This window comes from Cnephaeus nilssonii, assembly GCF_951640355.1.
Source record: "Cnephaeus nilssonii genome assembly, chromosome: 12".
In the NCBI taxonomy this organism is placed as follows: Eukaryota; Metazoa; Chordata; class Mammalia; order Chiroptera; family Vespertilionidae; genus Cnephaeus; species Cnephaeus nilssonii.
The window spans coordinates 10,813,667-10,834,992 of record NC_137083.1 but is presented as its reverse complement, the minus strand read 5'-3'; the positions used below and the strand labels follow the sequence as shown (position 1 = coordinate 10,834,992).

The 21,326-nt window shown below is 48.7% G+C and overlaps 2 protein-coding genes and 1 long non-coding RNA gene across 5 annotated transcripts; 1 reads left to right on the top strand and 2 right to left on the bottom strand.

Moving 5' to 3' along the window:
* Positions 1-11,427: 11,427 nt before the first annotated feature.
* On the bottom strand, positions 11,428-14,001 carry HOXA1 (homeobox A1). 2 transcript variants are annotated; one of them, XM_079786162.1, is made up of 3 exons: positions 13,626-14,001; positions 13,328-13,422; positions 12,740-12,865 (listed from the first exon to the last, which is right to left on the bottom strand). In XM_079786162.1, exons 1-2 carry the CDS (start codon positions 13,971-13,973, stop codon positions 13,363-13,365), a joined length of 408 nt encoding a protein of 135 aa, XP_079642288.1. In that variant the 5' UTR covers positions 13,974-14,001; the 3' UTR covers positions 12,740-12,865; positions 13,328-13,362. The 2 variants fall into 2 exon arrangements, with proteins under 2 accessions (XP_079642287.1, XP_079642288.1); XM_079786161.1 differs by having other exon boundaries at positions 11,428-12,865; positions 13,328-14,001.
* A 458-nt stretch (positions 14,002-14,459) lies between these two features.
* On the top strand, positions 14,460-17,958 carry LOC307108304. The gene is made up of 2 exons (XR_013814294.1): positions 14,460-15,160; positions 15,550-17,958. It is a non-coding gene; the product is annotated as an uncharacterized lncRNA (long non-coding RNA).
* Positions 15,153-21,279, bottom strand: HOXA2 (homeobox A2). 2 transcript variants are annotated; one of them, XM_079786159.1, is made up of 3 exons: positions 21,127-21,153; positions 20,145-20,373; positions 15,153-19,491 (listed from the first exon to the last, which is right to left on the bottom strand). In XM_079786159.1, the coding sequence occupies exons 1-3, from the start codon at positions 21,136-21,138 to the stop codon at positions 18,752-18,754; spliced, it is 981 nt and encodes a 326-aa protein (XP_079642285.1). In that variant the 5' UTR covers positions 21,139-21,153; the 3' UTR covers positions 15,153-18,751. The 2 variants fall into 2 exon arrangements, with proteins under 2 accessions (XP_079642285.1, XP_079642284.1); XM_079786158.1 differs by having other exon boundaries at positions 20,145-21,279.
* Positions 21,280-21,326: the final 47 nt, after the last annotated feature.

Below are 21,326 nucleotides of genomic sequence, written 5' to 3'. Positions count from 1 at the left end.
AAATGGAGTGGGGGATTCATCCCAGATTCATCCCAAGGTCAATGGGGCAAAAAAGAGCTTGGCTTTTGGATGGAACGCAAGGTGAACAATGTGAGCTGTGTAGCATTATGAGGAAAGGCTCTTCCTAAACATGTGTGTATGTGTGTGTGTGTGTGTGTGTGTGTTACACACATACATGTATATAATAGCATAGACACATTGAATTAAATATGGGTAAATTATCTTTGCTTTTATAGTTGCTTCTAATTCTATTTTCTTTTTTGAACCAGAAACTTCCTCTAGTCTTGCACTTATTCCAGCACTGAATCTGGAAAAACTGATAATTTTGAGACCCTAAGAACTCTGAGTTATAGCATCCTTAGACTTTCAGATCCCCTTTTTCCTAAGCACACAATCTCCCCAGGGTCATTTCCATCTATTGTGTCCTCCTTTTTCATCATTTCTGATCACAAACCCTTGAAAAGCCCCCGAGTCCTATAATTCTTACCTTCTTCTCTTTTCATTCCCTTGATCTTCACAGGAAAGCTGGGGGTATGAAGTTTATGTTAACATTTCCAGACACTGTCTTCTGCAGCAAAAGTCGTCATAAAACCCAAGTCACATGTTGATCACTGTCCCAACCATAATTAAAGGCTTACTCTCAAGGTAAGTTGGAGAGAAAGAAATATCACCTCCAATTACTCTATAGGACTTTGATAATAAAATTCTAAAAGTTTAAATGTCTAACTAAATTCTAATAAAAATATTAATAAATAATGTGATATGGCATAAATTAGTAATCATTATGTTTCGTAATTATGTGTACACTCCTTCAAAAGGGATGGTATCTTCTCTCTTCAAAATTTTACATCATCCCTGAATAAGTTTTCATTAATGAAGGAGCAAAGTCATGAGACAGGATTCAAATATAAGGCAACAAGAAAGAAAGCAGAGTAAGGAGAGGAGAGAAGTTCCAAGAGGGGGAGGGGATAAGGTTAGTGGAGGTCAGGAAGAGGTGAAGCCAGAGGAATTCCTAGAGCCAGAACAGCAAATCTCCAGGTTCTTCTGAAGGGCACCTGCAGCTGATAGGTACCGAAGCATCACCCACCTCACACTAAGTAGATACTCAGTCAGGAACTGCACTGGATGCCTTCCTATCATTCTGAAATAAAAAGAAAAAATGAGTGAGAGAGAGAAAGAAGAAAAGGAAAAATTGGGTCAGTCAAACCAGTTGGGGGAAAGAATACACACAACATTATTAAGAATGCGTACTCAGCTGTCAGAGAGAAGGGGGTTGGGGGTTAATAAGAAGGGTGAAGGAATTAAGCAAAAAAAAAAAAAAGAAGAAGAAGAAAGATTCATGGACACAGACAACAATATGGTGATTGCCAAAGGGAAGATGGAGTGGGAAGAGGTAGAAGGGGGTAAAAGGGGGGGATAAATGGTAATGGAAGGAGACTTGACTTGGGGCAGTAAACACACAATACCATATACAGATGATGTATTGTAGAATTGGGTACCTGAAACCTATTTAATTTTATTAACCACTGTCACCCCAATAAATTCCATTTAAAAAAAATAAAAACAAACAACTAACCTTAAAAAAAGATATTCCACCTTAACTGAAATTTCACATCAAATAACCCTCAAATAAAACAAACAAACAAAAAAGAATGAGTGCTCAGGAGCCGGACTGCTGGGTTTAAAAGTAAGCTGTAGCATTGTCTAGTTGGGTGGCCTCTCCCTTCAGTTTCCTCTTCTTTAAAAGGGAGCTTATAATAGCACCTACACTTCATAGTGTTGTGGAGAGGATTCAAAAGAGCCATTCCATGCAACATGCTTAGCCCAGCGCCTAGCACAACATAAACTATCAACAAGCCTCAGCTACTTTTGTACATACAGGCCCAGCTTCAGGAGAATAACTACTCATGATTATAAGATAGGAAACCTATAAAATAAAATAAAAAATAAGTTCCCTTCTACAACTCAGGTAGATAAATTTGTGTTTTCTAGGTGGGCAAAGAACAGAGCCATCTTCAGCTCTTTTATGTATTTGTTTAGATTTAACAAGAGCCCAGGGCTGGGGAAGGAGAGAAAGTGAGATTTGAAGGACCTGTCATCTGGCCCATCTTATACAGATACTTGCTAAATCACATAGCCCAACTTTCATCGCACAATTCCAGGGCACAGCCCACGGGCCCTGAAAATGTCAAAGCACCATCATTTGGGGTAACACCTGGCACACGTATCCGGATTCTTAATTGTAAACTAAAGAGACTGACTATTGTTGATTTAATTGAAAAAGGAACACTTCAGTAACTCTGAAAATTGCTAGGAAGACTGGAAACCCAGCTTGAAAAATGGAAAGCTTGGCAGCAGAGCTGAATGTCAATCCTAGAGCCAGTCTGGTGAGTAGACAACTGTCCCTGCCCCAAGCCCTGACTCTGCCACCTGCCCTGCCAAACCACTAGAACTGGTTGCTGCTAGATGTCCTCTCCAGCACCTTCACCGTGGCTGTGCTGGAAATAGATGAGGCTATTGAGAGCAAAGATATGGCCTTTTCTGACTCACAGTGAGAAATTCCCTGAACATAAAAGTTCAGATGTTGGCCAATCCTACAGAGAAATTTTTAGAAGAAGAAGAAGGAGGAGGAGGAGGAGGAGGAGGAGGAGGAGGAGGAGGAGGAGGAGGAGGAGGAGGAAAGAGAAATAAAGAAGAAAACTATCTGATGCAATAATTAATGGTACATCCACTGTTTTAACCAATCATTCAATAAAAATTGTGCCACAGAAACACAGATATTCTTTATGATATAACGTAAGTGTATTGATGAGTTTGCTTCTGTTTGTTCATTTCTTTTGTTTTTTAGATTTCACATATAAGTGAAATCATATAGTATATGAAAGGAATTAAGGAGTAGAATTGTCACTTATCAAAATAGTTACGAGGCTGTAAAGTACAGCAGAGGGAATATAGTCAGCAATATTGTAATAACTATGTATGTGTCAGATGAGTATTAGGGTATCAGGGTGACCATTTCATAAGGTATATACTAGTAAGTGTATCATCACTATATTGTATACCTGAAATTAATATAATATTGTATGTCAACTGTAATTTTTAAAAATTAAGTTGTCACAACTTGCTAAAGTCTGGATCTCTCTCATAGAAGGAATATTTTTTGATCTAAGATAATTAATTGCAAATTTAATCCTGTGGTCCATAGGGAACACGCCAATGAAGCCAGAATGCTCCCTCAACTTCCATGGTTTCTGAATCAAGCAGCAACAAGGGAGCTATCCTGCCATTGGCGTGGCTGGGGCAGGGCAATTAAGAAGCTTTGCTTTCTTCTTGGTTTTATCTCCATCTCATCTGTCAAACCATATACAGAATTTCTGAAATGGAAGAAATAAAATGGATTGGCCAGTTTATCTTTACCCATGGGATAGAAGGGGTCTGAGCAGTCAGTTACCCTTTCTGTACAATTCATGGAGGTAAGCAGGAAGGAAGAAACCCTCTGGCCATATATCTCATTATTCGAACCTACTTGTTCTTAATAACTTTTAGATCTTCAGTATTTAATTGTTATTGTAATTAATTACTGTAATGACAATGATTAATTATTAATATTATTAATATATCTAGCCTGAGATTAATTTTTGCCTGCAATTCTTTTTTAAAATGTTTTTCTTATTGGTTTTTAGAGAGAGAGGAAGGGTGAGGGAGAGAGAAATAGAAACATGGATTAGAGAGAAACATTGATCCACAAACATGCATACACCCCACCGGGGATAGAGCCAGCAACCCAGGCATGTGCCCTGATGAGGAATTCAACCAGTGACCTCTTGGTGCATGTGTTGATGCCCAACCACTGAGCCACACCAGCCGGGCTGGCTGCAATTTTAATACCCATTTACCTTTAGATTAAAGATGAATGAAAATATTTTCTTACCACTATTGCTGCTGGCACCATGCAAGGACTCAGTTTCTTCACCTGTAAAATAGAAAAACCATATTAGATGACTTCTAATGTCCCTTTTTGTCTTACTTTCTGTCATTCTATAACTAAATAATATTAGAAATATTGTAATGTTCATAATTATGCCAAGTCTTTGTTCACTTATAAAAGTTAGAAAAGTAGAAGGAAGCAAAGTTATGCTCTTCTACATATAACCCTTAATCTGACTTTGTGTCAGTTGAGTTCTGAGAATAACTGGCTTCTAAAGACTGGCCCTTTTTAGGCCTCATAATATATTTCTTCAAATTCTTGGTGAACCCACTTCCTCTGCTTATTTTTAGTCAATAAGTGCTAAGAAGTAAACTCTGAAGACTAGCCCTTTTGGGTGAACATGGTTGTTGTGGGGTTTTTTCTTCATTAAATGTAGATTGTGACTAGGTTTGCAGTACATAAAATAACCAAATGAAAATTGTGGAGCTGAATATCATGCACTCAGATGTTCCCAGCCATATGGATATTAGCTTTCATAGAGACAAAATATCTGTATTAAAAACTGAATATTTCCACCCTAGCCAGTTTGGTTCAGTGGATAGAGTGTAGGCCTGCACACCTAAGGGCCCCAGGTTCAATTCCAGTCAAGGGCATGTACCTTGGTTGCAGGCTCCTCTCTGGCCCTGGCGCCCTGGTCAGGGCTCCTGCAGGAGGCAACTAATCGATGTGTTTCTCTCACATCAGTGTTTATCTCTGTCTTTCCCTCTCTCTTCCACTCTCTCTAAAAATAAATGAAAAAAATATCCTCGGGTGAAAATAAATAAAATAAAATAAAATATGGCAAATTAAAAAATGAATATTTCCATTTTATCCACATATTGGGTGTGCTACAGACATAACTTGTGAGTGAATATAAATGGTTTCTTCCTTCTCTCTGCAAAAAAATTCCCTTAATCAATTAGTGTCAGATATGGAAAAAGTCTTTTATTGTTAAAGTAATCCCCTCATTGACTTTATTGTTAAATTTGACCTCTCTTTAGCTTTGTTTTCACCCAAATATTTGTCATTTGCTTATTTCCCCAAGAATGCATAGTCATAGTTTACATGTAAGTCTGGTATTAAACAGTCAGTTTCTCCAGCTTTCTAATTCTTTGCCAGCAAGCAATTACCCACTCCAGTACCTCTATCAACAATGATAGCTTGGTCACTCTGTACAGGACTTGTGTGGCTGGCCCTGTGGAGAAGCCCTACAGCAAAGTGGGTAAGAGTTTGGGCTCTGGGTTCAGTGGACAAGTTACTTCATATCTTGTAACCTCTCCATTTCCTTATCTGTAAAATCAAAAATAATAAAAATGCCTTCTTGGAGCTGAGTAAAGATGAAATGACTTAATGTACGTAAAATATTTGGCATAGCATTGGAAATTACTTGGCTCAGAGTAGTCCGGGTAAATACCAGATTTTCAGCATCCTGAAAAACCACATAAATTTTAGAGGATAAAACTTAAAAGGCAACAAGAACAACTACCTTCGTTTGTAATTTAAGAATCTGAAAGTAGAGGAAGGTATAGAAAGGTTAAGTATGGATAGGATAGGTGTCCTACAGGAATTATTTTTTTATGTTACTGGGAGTCAAGGGCCCTGCCCTCAAGAAGCTTAAGATCCTTTGGGGGAGTCAAGACTAACCGTCTGGTTCCTGGTCCCTGTGTAAAAGGTGAGTTCCGAGGAGGGTCTCAGCTGAAAGAGTGGGAAGTAGTACAGAGAACTTTCTAGAAAGAAGCGAGACTTGAGGCAAGGCCAGGTTCACCTCTGCGAGGGGAGAGGGAGAGGACAGGGAGAAGGATGCTGCCCAGACTGAAGGAGCCTGGTCCCCTGGAGGCACCCAGCGTTAGAAACTTCTACTCATCCCACCTGCAACCCACCTCTACCCGCCCAAGCATCTCCGTGGAGCTAGAAGGGGAACGAATGGTACCCAATTACACCGCGTTTGAAAATATCTGGGCGGATGGGGCCGGCAGAGAGGCAAATCTCCCTCCCGCTTGCAAGTCTGAAGAACTTGAACTCGGGGGCCAGGCTTCCGACGTGAATGTTTTATCTTGGGGCGAGAAGCGTTCTGTCCGCCGCGCTGGGCTCGCGGGTGGAAGCCGGAGGCCCTCACCTGGGGAGCCAGGCCGCCCCCCCCCCCCCCCGTCCCCCCAAGCCCGGCTTCCCCTTCCCGGGAAACACTGGGGAACCCTGAGGCCTCGTGGCCCCTTGGGAGGAGCCCCGATTCAGGCTCCCTTCACTGTCATCCCGCCCGGCTCGCTGGGCCCGCACCCCAGGAGGCCCTGATGCTGCGCCCTCCCCGCCGCGCCTGGGCCCGGGAGGGACGCGAAAGGGAGCGGCGTCCGCGGCAGGATTCCGAGGGGAGGCGGGAAGCCCAGGGAGGAAAGTGGCCTTCACCTTGGCGTCGCGGCTCCCTCCATCCTGCGGGCCCGCGGGACCCGGCGTCCGCCCGGGGCGCGCGCAGCGGCCGGGCCGCCGACTTCCCGCGGCCGCGCTGCCCCCGCGAGCCCGGCTCCCGCGGGCTCCTCGGGGCGCCCCGTTCCCCGAACCGTGCTGCCCTGTCTCAGGGGGGAGGAAAGTCCCTGCGGCTTCCAACCACCGCTTCCTGCATCGTTCTTACGGTTCCGTGGTGATTTCTCTCTGGAAAGGAAGCAGGTTATCATTTGTAAACAGCACAGCTAAAGAGCATCCCAGTCTCAAAAGAAAAAAAAAAAAAAGTCACTCGGTAATGTCCCCTTTATTTTCTGTTGCAAGCAGTTGCGTTTTTTGTTATTGCTTTCCACCCTAGCCTAAAATGAAAACGCAAAACAACCTGATTTCTGGAGATGAGCCTTTGAGACTGGATATTTTACGGACACATTTCCAATCCCAATGGACGGTGTAAAAAATTGGAAACATATTTTGGGTGTGGCTGGCAATGTTGAAAAAGAGACGTTGGTCTTTTCATTTATTGCCCATGAACCCAAAACGCAGTCTTTTGGGAATAGTTTGCAGGATGTAATGGGGTTGGGATGTCTCCCCCTCCACCACCACCACCACCACCACCAAAAAAAGGCCACAATGTTCCTTGGCTAGAGTCTGCGGAGCAGAGCTGCTTGATGGATATTTGGTTTGCAGTTCTGCCATCGAAGGTCAGCTACAGTTGGTGACTGGTGTTATTAAAAATAAGGATCTATAACTCCAGGGATTCCCGTTCCGCTTTTCACATACTGACAGCCACAAAGGCCCCTCTGGGCAGCGGGTTCTGTGTGCTGCGATCAGTAGAACCCGCGGAGGGAAGGAAATGTAGAAAGTCGTGTTGCAAGGAAACTTTATTTTCATTGTTTGGGCTGGCGGTGTGTGTGTGTGTGTGTGTGTGTGTGTGTGATACATACCAGTAAGTGGGTTGGAGAGAAAATTAACACATAAAGACCAGAACAACTCAGGAGGCTATGCTGTGCCACAACCCAACCAGAAACAAAGAGGAAAAAGAAAAAAAGAAAAAAGATTCAGGGCTAAGACACCTCCTGGACTATTTCTTGCATCTCTAAGCCCTTTCCAGCTGATACCTCTTGACAATGTAATGGAGATGAACTTGGGTGCCGGCAACTTCTCTCTCATTTATTCTCCCGCATCTGTAGTTAAAAACAACAACAAATGTATGTGTTGAATCTTACCTGCTCTATTTCTGTCTTCATATTTTAAGAACATATGTCTTTAACAGCAAGTAGCCCAACATTGGATTGTTCAAACAAGATGGCAGAAACATCCAACTGGGATTCAGTAATCCTGATGGCCTCAAGATAGAGGTCTTGGCTAGTAAACCAGAAGAGGAAAAACATAAACAATATCCAGCCTGAAACAAATCACACAGAATAAATGAGAGAGGGCAAAATCAAATCAGGAGTTCAGAATTCAGAACTGCATTGGCCTCGGGTTCTAAGCCACCCTGGTTTTACTATGGGCTCCAATTCTGATCCATCCACCTCCGGATGCCTTGTCTTTCTGATTCATAAAATAAGAGGTTGGGTAATGGGTCCTTTTCAGTTCTGAGCATCTAGGTATAAGTAGTCCTCTGGAAGAACTATTATGTTCTCTCAGAACTCAGGGGGGGGGGGGGTGGAAAATCAGGCAAAATGTAGGCTTATCTACAGCAGAGGGTCACCAAACCAGTGAGTAGTTTATCTGATAGGGACTTGTTAACTTGTGTCCTTGTGTGTATTGAAAAAGCTACAGCATTTCTGAGAGTTAAGAGACATATTTTACAGTCCCATCCAATATAAAGAAAGATGTTGTAATGTGCCAATTTCAAAATTTTAAAACAAGGTTTGTCCATCATTCAAAATAGTAAATTAAAGACTCAGACTCCTAGAGCCGCTACTGCAAAAATAGATTATTCTTCAGGAAGAAACACGAACAGCAATGACCAGTTTTGCTTTGTTTTCACAGACGTGCTCAGCCATCAGAAAAGCTTAATAACTCCCTATTTAGTATGCATTTATGCAGTGATTACATGAACTTTGACCTCTGGAGAGCTGTAGCAATTAGCTTCAGTGTCCAGCATCTTCTCCCGCCATTCCCCACTGGCTTCCTTGAGTCTTCCTTTTTCATCTCAGTAATTCGTGTACGAGGAGAGTGTAAAATTTTAAAGTTGACTTTCCACCTGAGGTATTTGCTTCGGCACAGTTCAATTCCCCCTCTTCGCCTCCCTCCTGTCTAAACAGCCATTTCAGATGGATATTGGGGCTCTGATTGTCAATATTACTCAAACGCAAATGGATTTCAATTCAATCGTGCCCGGTACTTTCGCAAAGAAGATAAACTCTAATGGCCCAAAGAGCTTCATTTCATAGCTTGTGGCATCTGAAATAAATCGGATCCCTTCTGTCAGGCTAATTTAACGTTTTTTAAATATTCAATGTAATTTATTTTAAGTCAAATGAAACCTAGTGGATTGGCAGAAAGCTAACAGGAGGAGGCAGGAGGAGGGCAGCTGGAAGCTTCACTCCCTCCTCCCCCCAAAAAAAAGAGCCAGGAAGGGAGATGAAAGTGCTTTAACTTTCTAGTAAACACTGTTTAGCAAAAGAATAATAGGAAAGTTGCCCCTTGCCCAAAGAGGGATGGAACTATAATTGTTGCCTTCAGCGGAGAGCTCAGATAAACCGCTGGGACTCATTCTAAAGTGACCCATCACTGCATTCATCTCTTCTTGAACTTTCGGTGAACCTGAGATTAAACAGGGGTGAGCAGCTAAGCAGTTTGTTGTTAGCAGCCTTTTCAACAACCCTTTCAGACTGAGTAAATATTGATTGGTTTGAATCTGATTGCCCCAGAGGAAAACACCACAGCATCTGAATAGCCTCCAAAAGTAAACTTTCAAAGGTGAAGCTGAGAACAGACTTCGGAGCCATTGCATGATCTCAACCCAGCACACAGCCTAGTTTGGGGACTCCCAGAATTTTGGGAGTACTTTAAATGTGATGTGAGCGAAGAGAGGAGAAAACATTTGAAAACTGGAATTTTATATTGCCTTTATCCCAAGTCTCTGAGACTCTTGTCCTTTTTAAAATCTACCAATAAAATGTTATTTTCTGTTTTTCCTCTTTTGTCATTTCAGTTACCATAACTGTCATTTTTCAAGATGCTAACTATGCTCCTCAGAGACCAAAACAGAAAAAGAGAGACCTTGAAATAGGATGTGTTAAGCGCCTTTGATTTAATCGATTGGGGCAACTACAAAGATACAAATGTTTTTCTTGTTGAAAGGTATATTAATGTTTCCTAAATGTGTTGCTTATTAACTGATTTATTCCACGACCTAGAAAAGGCTTGGGATGTTTAGCCATAATTTATCGTTCTCTCTCTCTCTCTCTCTCTCTCTCTCTCTCTCTCTCTCTCCCTACATTAAAACCAGCACCTTAAAGATTGGAATCTCCAGGATTCCAGCCCGTTGGGCCCTGCTTTTAGATATTGAAATCTCGGCAGTGGCATGCAAATGACACTTTAACACATTAAAGTATTTGGAAACCAGCCATCTGTTTTGCTGTGTGGCCTTACACTAATAAACAAAAGATACTGTATAAGGGAGGGGGGGTGAAAGAAAGAGTTGGCTCACTTTGAAGTTCTCACCCATCCACTTGAATCTTTTAGAAGCCACCCCAGAACCCCGGAGCCGAGGGAGGGCACAGGCTGCCCTTGATATGGCCGCAGCAACGACGCCTGCAGAGGCCAGGCTTTCCCCCTTTGACCGGGAGGAACAGGAAGTCTCATAGGTGCTCTAGGAGGCCTGCGAATTTCAAGTTTTTGTAGGATTCCCTCCCCCAGACTCCCAGCCCATCCTTTGTAAAACAGCCTTTGGAGAGGAAGGAAGTCATACCTCTGTATTTGCTTGTGATGCTGCAAATGTTCTGCTCTACCCTGGGGCTAAATTGAAGCCTCTAAAGTTGTGTGAAAGTAAAGGAAAAGTGGTAAGCAGTCTAGGAGAGCCACTTGGACCTCTTTGGTTTGTTGGCTTCCTCTGTTGGAGAAACACATGTCTTGGTGGGAAGCAACTTGAACAGTGAAAGACTTGAGGGCGGCTTCCACAGGTTACCCTGGAAGAACCTGTTGAGCCCAGAGAAGAAAACCACTACTGTTTTCCAGGGTTTTGTGACATGGAATTAAGAACTGAAGACCCATTACAGCCAAGATGGCTATGAAATCAAATCTTAATGTGATGGGAATGAGATGTATCACTTAGAGGGGATGGTGGGATGTGGAGGGTGGCAGGAAGGGATAGATAGACAGGAAGAAGGGGAGGAGAGCTATAAGGGTTTACTGAAAACAGACCACACTCAATTTAAAGGGTGGAATACATTGGAGCGCTCACAATCCAAAAAGAAGGAAGAAGGGTGGGGTGGGGTCCCCATCCTCGAATAGCTTTATACTGGAGCTAATTAAATGTGAATCTCTTAGTTCTTGGTTCACTGATGTGAGGAAAGACTGACTGAAGAGTTTCAGCTTTTGAAGGGGGCTCTGTTTATATATACGTCAACATTCAGTTGGAGGTGAAAAGGTTAGCACTTGACCCAGGAAGTACCCATGTTTGTTTCAAAAATAGATCTGCTTTATAAAATTCTTCACCATTTTTTCCATTATGAACTTTGATTCTAATAAGGGGACTACTGTTATTTTAAAGAAAAATCAACCTATTATAGACATTGGTTTGGTGCAATTACACGCTTAGGGGAAGCTTCCATTACATAGTGGAAAGCACTTTTTTTTTTTCCCAAAGAAAAGTCCCATCTCTTTGAAAATGCACACCGTCCTTCTCTCCTTCCCCACACAAAATGACTCAATTTTGTAAGAACCAACAAACTGTAGCCAAGCCAAATACACGGATCCTTAAGCATACCTGAAACTTGAATATATTTATTACAGACATCTTAAGACCCGTAAACTCTGCTCTGGATCACATCACTCCAGGATCTCAGAGCTGTTCATGATTGTACAGGAAATGGGGAATATTGTAGGCTCACAAAGGATAACTGATAGAACTCAGTGTGGTACTTCAGGGACATCAACACATTGTGCGACATGCAAAAGACTATTCACGAATCACACAAAATATACATTCATTGTGCCATCCATCACATTAACAATTGAGCTGAAAATACATCATATCCAGCTAAGATAACTGGGGAAGGAAGAAGCTGGTTTGACTAATACCTCTAGGTTCCGAATAACCCAGCACAAAGTTTAAATAGAGTGTGGCCAGAGAAACAAGAAAGGGATTGGGGATGGGGAGAGACTTAAGCACAGGCAGCAAGGTTTCCGAACCTTGTGGTCTGCAGGCCTTCTTAACTCATTGAAAGAACAAATTGAGGCTACCCTCCGAGGCATCTGATTGAGTTTAAATGAGGGCTTTTATTTTTTAACCTATCATCACATATAAAATGGTACCAGCTTTGAGAGTTTGCCCACCCTGTTTGAATCACTTAATCTAAACATTTCTAGAAAATCTGTATAAAGATAAATCTCTCAGGACAAACTATTTACAACCAGCAAACTCACACACGAGAATGAATTAAATTAAAAGGTGAATTCATTGTGTAAACACGCTCATAGTGCATCTCTTCTTCGCGCGCTCCTGGACTCTCTCCTTTCTCTTTACCCCACTTTGAGGACAAAGTAGGGGAGATCTGTAAATATACAGATAGATAAAAGATGGGAGGCGTCCCTTTGACATGTTTCTGCTGGCAAAGGAGACAATTCTCCAAAGGGCATCTAAAAGGAACAGCAGGTTCTGTGGAAATCTCCTAAAAGTGGGGGCCCTCAGAAAATGGGTGCTGGCACCCCATCTGCATTAAGAAGTTAACACACACACCCCTCCGTCCCCAATCAAGCATCTAGTCCAGAATTCTCAGTAAACACGTTATCCTGCCCAGGAGCGGCCCAGATAGGATCAGAAAGAGAGAGACTGCAAATGGAAAGGAAGATAAGCTAAGAATGTGCTTTGGGTAAGAAGTCCCAGCCCGAGGAGGAAGAAGCCTGGGCCGCGGAGTGCGGGGCTGGGCCGGCCTCAGTGGGAGGTAGTCAGGGTGTCGGAGGTAGAAGACCCCGGGGAAGGAACGCAGGGCGACGAGCTGGACTTCTCTGAGGACTCCTCGGCCTTCTCCTCGCTCCCCGGCGGGGTGGCGGGGGAGATGGGCAAGAGGCCCTCCTTCTCTCGTTTCTTCTGCTTCATCCGGCGGTTCTGGAACCAGATCTTCACCTGGGTCTCGTTGAGTTGCAGGGACGCGGCGATCTCCACCCTGCGGGCGCGCGTCAGGTACTTGTTGAAGTGAAACTCCTTCTCCAGCTCCGTGAGCTGCTTGGTGGTGAAGTTGGTGCGCACGGCGTTGGGCTGGCCAGCGTAGCCGTACTCTCCCACTTTTCCTGGGTGGGAAGCGATGGGAGAAAAAGGTAAATATTTCACAATCCATATGAGATCTCCTGTGGGTTCAGAGCAATAGTCAGGTTCAGGGGGAGATCGAGAATTTCTCCACACACCCCGGGCTGGGGAGGGTGAGTGATGAGGTGTAAAGTGTTCATCTGAAGTCAACCATTAGTGTGGTCAGACCAGTGATTAATGGAGCCCAGAGATATTACCAGAACAACCCCACGCGCACACACACCTACCCACTTCCTACTTCCAGAACCTCTCAATCTCAGTCCCTCTGGAAACAGTCCCAGAGGCTCCTTTGCCCCAACACACCCCTGGGCAATCCCCCAATGCCCTACAACACCGCTGGGAAGCCTGACTTTTTAAAAGACAATGTATTAATTGTCCTTGGAAAGTAAGCATACTAAGTCCTTCCAGAATCATCAACGGGGCATCCGCGGAATGGCAAGACTGACCTGTTTTGGGAGGGTTTCTTTTGACTTTCATCCAGTCAAAGGTCTGCGCTGGAGAAGAGGTGTCTGGTGCAGGGGAGCGACAGGCTTCTTGGTGGCTGGCGTGGAGAGGGGACAGGGAGTTATTATACGTGGCCAGGGCCAGGCTCTGGTGCTCTTGTCCATATGAGTGGTGAATGTACTGAGGCGATCCCACCGCGCCCCCGGCATAACCCTGGTGGTGGTGGTGATGTTGGACCATGGGAGATGAGAGATTTCCAGAGTAAACAGCGGGAGCGCACGAGGGGTACCCCCCACTTACTTCTGCTTCCTGATTTAACGTGTAAGGGCTGTAGGGCGCGCCGAAGTTCTGCGCGCCATAGCTTGGACCACAACTCGAGTGGGAGTAGGACACCCCCAGGTTCCCCGGAGTCTGGTAGGTGGCCGGCTGGGGGTGGTGGTGGTGGTGGTGGTGGTGGGGCGAGCTGATCTGCACCCCCCTGCCCACTAGGAAGCGGTCGTCGCCGCCACAGCTGTTGGCACTGACCGCGCACGACTGGAAAGTTGTAATCCCATGGTCTGCGGGATAGGCTCGCGCTGAGCAGGTCCCCGAGTCGCCACCGCTGAGGATGGGGTATTCCAGGAAGGAGCTCATTCTTGCATTGTCCATCTGTCACTGAGTGACCGGGTCCTGCGAAGCCCTAGGTGACCGTGCCAACTTTCTCACTTCCTCCATGGGGCCGGAGAAGAAAAATGATATGAATGTACAGTGCGCAGGGAGGGGGGGGGGGGCGGGAGGGCGGAGGGCGCTGCGCGGGGCACGTGACGGCAGCAGCCAATGGCGGAGCCTCCTGCGAAAGTTTGCTGGCTCCCGCGGTGATGGATCACCGTTTCAGTGGCATTTAAATCCCCGGCGCTCCGCAGTCGGGGTGACGCGCAGTCGCCCCCCCAGGCAGCCCAGGCGGCGGCCGCAGCCCAGGCGGCCGCGAGGGCAGGTCCCGGGCGCTGGGGCGAAGGGGAGCAGAGGCCGTCTCCCGCGCGCGCCGGCTCCGCTCGCCCCCCCTCCGGGAGGTGGGGGCTGGGAAGCATCCCCTCCCTCCCCGGGCCAGCCCCCCTCCCCGCCGCGCACAGAAAAAGGCACTGACGAGAGGTGAGAAGGGAAGGGGGCTCCGTGCGCTCTCGGGTGGGGAATCAGTGGGCGGGAGCTCGGGTCGCGCCGAGCCGGAAGGGCAGGGTCCCAGCCGGCATCGCAGCCCCAGCTCCCCGGGGGCTGGCACAGCCCGGTCCCCGCTGCGGCGCCTCGGGGCGGTGAGGGGCGCAGAGCGCCCTGGCCTGGGCCTGGGCTGGGCCACCGGCTCTCCAGGCTCCAAGGAGGATGCAAGTTCCCAGGGGGCTGACTTGGAGGAACCGGTGGGGGTGGAGGAGACAGGGGCAAGAAAAGAAACTTCCCTTCTCCACCAGGGTCTCGGCTGCCCCCGACCTCCCCCCGCCTGCCCCGCCCGGAGCCTCGGCGCCGCGGAGGAGCTGCTGTAATTTGACGCCCCGCAGCCGGGGGAGCCCTCGGCGCGGAGGCGGCCGAAAAAGGCCCGGACTGGCGGGGCTCCCCGCCCTCCCTCTCTCCTCGCTCTCCGCCCCTTTCTCCTCCCCACTCAGCTTTGCTCGGGGAGCCCTACGGGACCCGGAGCAGCCCGGCCGCTGGATTTTGAGGGGAAGGAGGCGGGGGAGGGAGATGACGCCAGCAGACGTGGCCGGCGTGGGGGCCGGGCCGTGCGCTGCAGGCCATCTGCCGGCCCCGCTGGACCCAGGAGCCTGCGCTTTTGGTGGGGGCCTCAAAGGAGAGACCACAGCTCCCACAAAGTACGCTGATCCCCCCCCCCCCCCTCCGCAATGTTTCTCGTTTTCTTAGGGAGGAGTTTGTAGAGCTTCCTTTACCCAGCCACCCCTCTCCCCACCCACCCCACCCCCCATTCTACAGCATGTCTATAGTGGGGCTGTGAGCTGGCAGGTGGGAGGGGCGGTGGACAGATGGCCGATGGTGGATGGTGGATGGGACATTTTCTTCTTCCCCAACACCACCCCCTCTTCTTTGTAACGGACTGCGTGGTGAGCTCCTTGTGTGGACCTTGGAGTCTCTCCCTACAGAGACAAGTGCAGATCTGAGCGTCATCCCAGGCCAGGGGTCCTGTTCTCCATCACCCTCCTCCTACCCTGATGCTGACGGGTCGTTAATTGCTGTTTACTATTAGGTTTCGTGTCAACCCTTGGCTTCTAAAGAGAAAAGGCCAAGCAGAGGCCGAGAATTGATGCCTCCTCAGGCAAAAGAAATCCAGGGAGCACCCAGGAAGCTTTGCAGCCAGTGATGTACAGGTTTACACTCTGACCATGTTTACGGCATCAGAGTCCGACAGGTGAAAAGTAACTGAGGATTGGATGTGGATGTGGGATCCCACGCCCCTCCTGCTCCCCCTCCCCGGTTAGAAGAAGTTTTGCTTAAGGCAGGCACATTGCAAAGGTGTTAGTGAACCTTTCAGGTTTCTGCGTTCTGTTCTCCACATAGAGAGGTTTCCCCAAAACCTGCCCCCTCCCCCCAAGGGAAAACTTGCAGACATTTGACTATGGACTCCCTTCAGTAGAAAAAAAAAAAAATTTCCCCTAAACATTTGAAAAGGTATTTTGTGTGACCTTTGACCCCTCCCCAATCACGGGTAAGAGGGAGCTCAGGCAGGCCAAGTCACTCCTGCCCCCATTTCAGCACCTGGGGAAAAGTCCTCCTGGAGAAGGGAACAGGCCAGGCGGCCCTCCTGGAGGAGGCTTCCCTGGTAGCGCCAAGGCCTCCAGCGCTGGGGAGGGAAGGGGCTCCGATGAGGGAGGAGGCGGGACCTGAGTGGGGTTGTGCTGGCATTGCGCGGGTGATCTGCTCTCCCAGCCGAAGCTCGGAGCTCGTGGGTACGTTCTGCCCCTTGGCCTCCTCTCTGCCCCTTTGTTGGCCTCCAAGGCCCCGGGTTTACGCGACCCCCTGGGCCGCGCGGCTTGTGCCACAAGGCCCTCCCGGCACACAGCCGGTCTCCTCCTCCTGCCGGCTCTGGGCTCCACTCCCCTCTCCCTCCCTGCGCGGCACTTTTCGGGGCCGGTCGGGGTGGCTGCGTTTCTTGGAATCGCAGGCTTTACCCGGGCACACGGGCAGGCACGCGAGCGGGCGGCCCACCCGCCTCCGCGCACGGCTCCCCGCAGGCCCGGCTCCCGCAGCCGAGCCGGCTCCGCCCCGGCTGGCCGCCCCGCGCGCCGATCTCCCCGGAGCTGCTCACAAAGACGGCCTCCCTGGCCTCGAGCCCGCAGGCTTCCGTAGCGCCGGGCCTTCCCCACCCCCACAAAATCCTGGGGCTCCTTCCGCCGGGTCCGAGACCCTCAGTCCTCCCGGCAAGTAGCCGGCGCCCCCGGACTCGAGCTAAAGTCCCTTTAAACGCCCGGGGAGAGGGGGTGCAAGGCGAGTCTGGCCACTGTTCCAAAGACCGCCTGCGAGCGGCCGGCACGGCTCCCAGCGCCCCTCTCGGGCGCTTCCCCCCCGGGAAGGGCAGGAGCGAGGAGCAGACACCACGCCGCCGAGGCCGCGAGCCGCTCCTGGCATCCGCGGCTCGGCCCAGCCGTTGTTTTAAAAGAGCAATAAAAATGAATTATGACTAAACGCCTTCTAACTTAATGCTTTCGGACGGGGATCCCCGGCAAATACGTAAGAGGATTTTTATTTGTGCATGTGTTCCTGCAATTGATCTCTTTGATGACATTCTCATTCATAGAAAGCGTTTGATTTATGAGCGTAGGACGAATCGCAAACAGCAGAGGCTCAGCCCGGGCCGCTGCCGGGCAGCCCCGCGCCGCGCCGAAGGCAGGAACCCCGCCGGGGTCCTCACCAGCCTCCGCCGCTCCCGGGATTTAGGAGGCCACAAGGGTGGGGGGAGGTAGGGAGCAAACCCCTGGAGAAAGATGCCGATTTCATCATAACTTACAAGCCTGCGCTGGTAAGAGTCTTAAATCAAGGCTCTTAAATCAACCCGCCCCCACACATGTTGCTTAGACGCTGCGTTTTCTCACGGTAAGTAGCCCCCAGCACGGAGCTCAGGAAGAGAAAAGCAAAGGTGGGGGAGACACGAGCAAGGGGGGGGTGGGTGGCAACAGAACGACCCAGTAACACACCCCAGTTCACATTTTATTGATATTTCACTTAAAGTGCTTGTACGCCTTCTCTTTCTGGACTAGTTAATGTATAACCTAGGGTGCAGAAACACTTGGTTCTCAATCTCAACTGGCTAACCCGACTTCAAAGCTCTAATGCTCTATTATTTGCCATATAAACAGATTTAAGAATGAAATATTGATTTTTCTGACCCTGAAAAAAAGAAAAGGAATCCTCGAATGGCTGAACCAGAGGATTGGAAAGAAGCCTTTCTGAAGTGTATTGTCCAGCTAGTGACCATCATTTTTTTTATGTTGTGTTTTTTTTTTTTTCTCCCCCCTCTATCTTTTAGGACTGTTTGCTGGACCCATCCACAGCTGGGAGACTAATCAACCATACTGGAAATGTCCGACATTGGCGGGGGAGGGGTGGCATGTAGATGTTTGAAACAAATGTGTATAAATAAATGAATTGTTGACCTGGAGATTGGTAGCTTGTTAAAGAAAGTCCATGTCCCTGGAGTTGGGGGTTTCTGTAGGCACTTTATTTCTCCACTTTCAAAAGCTTGGGCTGGGCCCACCTCTGAGGCTTCCCAATCCTGTTTCTATGACCAAGTTAAATCTATGGCTTGAGCCTCTACAATGAAAAAACAAATCCATTCCCCTAAAAAAAAAAAGAAAGAAAGAAAGAAAGAAACACTTCTCAGATGCCCTAACCATTTTCTGGATTTCTTTTCTGATGCTGTCTATTGAAAATTTTGAACATGCCCCCTTAATAAATATATTAAAATTGAAAAAGAAGATGAATTGTGACCAGAATTTTATTTACCAAGTTAGACTAAAAGGAGAAAAAGAAACCATTAGGAGCTTTGAGAAAGAGGGGGAGAAAAAAATAAGAAAGCTGCTTATAGCAAAGGAAAATTTATTCTACCAAAAATACGCATGACAATGCATCCTAATGTAATACAAAAATAAAAAGAAAGTGATACAATTGTATGATCACTTTCTTGCAGGCCTCATATATTGCTTTCAGTAAATCACATAGGGGGTTGTTGGATTAGATTTAAAGCAAGTAAAACTCCAACATAACCTGTAAAAGACACCTCTGAAACTGGGTCAGGGGACTCACTAAACAGAAAATCTTCAACATTTAGAGGAGGAAGAGGGTAGGTCAAGAAAAAATAAAAATAAAAAATCAACTCTCAGAATAAAAGAAGGCCAAACCACCTGGTCAAAGGGGTTTTTGTTTTGTGATGCTTTGTTTTTGCTTTAATGTTTTTAGTAATTCAGATGCTGCAAGTCAATTGTGGTGAGTGTGTCTGTAAAAAAGTCAAAGCTGTCAGCCGAAATATCTACAGGGCTGTCGAGGGAACCGGGCAAACTGGGCGAGACTGCATCTGAAAGCTGCAGGCAGGAATCTGTGGAGAAAACGTTGAAGTCCTGCAAAGAGGGGACCTCGAGGGCCTCGGGACTGTCATTGTTTAGGCCCGAGCCACAGTTCTGGCCCATTGTTGACAAGCAGTTAGGAACAGTGGGTGACTGGTGCTGGAAATGTTTCAGATTTTTCTCATTGCTGGTGAGAGGCGAAACTGGGAAACTCTGGGAGTCGCCATTGTGTCCGTTGGGAGCCTGCTGCTGAGAGAGGGCGTTCTGCTGGAAAGCGTAGCCTTCCCTCTCCAGGAGGGCCCCCGAGACGCCCAGGGCTTGCTCGAAGAGCGACTTCTCCTCCTCGTCCTCCTCCACCTTCTCCGGGTCTTCCAGGCCCTTGAATTTCCCCTCGCCGTTCTGGTTCTCCTTGCACTGGGTCTGCCTCTTGTGCTTCATCCTGCGGTTCTGGAACCACACTTTGACCTGCCGCTCGGTCAGGTCCAGCAGCGCGGCGATCTCCACGCGGCGGGGGCGGCAGAGGTACTTGTTGAAGTGGAACTCCTTCTCCAGCTCCAGGAGCTGCGTGTTGGTGTAGGCCGTCCTCAGGCGCCGGGAGCCGCCGCCGCTGCCCTCGGCGAGGTCCGGGGACTCTGCGGGAAGGGAAACCAACGAGACGCGCGCGCGCGGTTGGAGGCGGAGGGGTCCGAGTGGGGCTAGGCCACTGGAGAATAAACACCGCAGGAAAGATCAGCGGCGACAAAATGGCCGCCCCGGGATGCAGCAGAGCTATTGTGCAGCCTTTCCTGGGAGCCCAGCCCGGGGACACCCCATCTCTCCCACCTTCGCCCCCCGATGCCTGCCTGGAGCTTCCCCCTTCTCCCCCCCAACCTCTCCATCCGGGAGCAAACTTTATATTAGCCACACCACAATTTATAATTAATGCATCAGCTGCTTAGCTGAGCAAGAGCGATCTATCACTCTTCATTACTGTCAAAAAGCCAAACTCTAGGACAACTAGACAAGAGGAGGTCAGTTCCAACTCAAATAAATCATCCCACGTTACACAAGTTAGGGAAAGTTCCTCCCCCCCTTTCTTAAAAAATATATGTGTCTCCTCGTGGAGCGCGGGGATGCCTTTTCTCTCCATCAAACCCACTCCCGAGCCCACAGAGGACGGGAAGGCAGCCAAGCATCTCTCCTCCTTCTCTCCCAGCCCACGTCCCCCTCCCCCCCGCACCGCTCCCCGGGCCGCCCCGGAGGGGAGCGGGGTCCCGGGACTCGGGGGCCAGGTCTGCGGACTGACCTTTGTGGCCGAGGCAGGCAGGGCCGGCGGCGGCGGCGGCGGCGGCGGTGGCCGAGGCGGGCGGCAGCGCGGTTTTCTTGGCCGCCTTCTTCTCCTTCATCCAGGGGTACTCGGGCGGCTGCGGGGCGCCGGCGGGCCCTGGGCTGCCGCGGCTGCCCGCGGGGCTCGGCTTGGGGCGGCCGCCAGCGCCGTGGCGAGGGTGACTGCCCGGGTTCAGGCTGGGAATGGTCTGCTCAAAAGGAGGAGGAATCAGTGTCGAGTGTGAAAGCGTCGAGGTCTTGATTGATGAACTTTGAAATGTATCAGCGACAGGGGGAAAAGATGTCAGGCACTCAGCGAGCGACGGCTGGCTATTGATAAAACCAATCTCTCGCTCAAATTCGTAATTCATGGCCTTCTCCTTGGAGCCCCCTCGGAGAAAAAGTTCCCTCTTCTGGAGGGGCTTTGGGGGGGCGAGGCCCGGGAAAAAGGCGAGTGCGGAGGGGGAAAAAAAATCTATCATAGAAGATCGCTGCTGGGGTGTTTTTTTTCTAATTCACTGATTACAGCCGTATGGGGACCGCGCTACTATTAAACTATTGAATTCATGGAGACAAGGTTGAAATTGGACCGAATTGGCTGTCACATGATTGCTTCTGCCCAATGACAATTTGGGCTTTAATCAAAAGAAGCCACTGTCTGTTTGATTGATCCAAAAAAGTCGGGAAGGAACGCCTCATTGGGGGCCAGCGAGGCTTTATTTACACTTTTTTCTGGGCAAAAAACACATATATGTGGGTGTGGGTGGGGATGCCCGGGAGTGCGTGGGGGCGAGGGTGCCTGCCTGCCTTCCGATCCGCAGCGACCCGGTGTGTGCGCCTGGCGATGCGTGTGAGTGTGCGAGTGGGAGCGAGTGGGAGCGGCTGCTGGCCCCGGCGGCCGCCCGCGGCCTCCCCCGCACACTCCGCGCATTGTTTGGGACTGTCGGGAAGACGCCTCGCACCTCACAAATCATTTAAGCGCCTCAGTTTGACGCCTGCAGTCATTAACAAAGTAATCCATTAATCTTCAAAGTTTTGACACCCGAGGGCCCCCATCCCAGCCACATAAGTTCTGCTAAGGCAGGAGGAAGGAGCAGAGGGAGAGGAGGAGGAGGAGGAGGAGAGAGAGAGAGAGAGAGAGAGAGAGAGAGAGAGAGAGAGA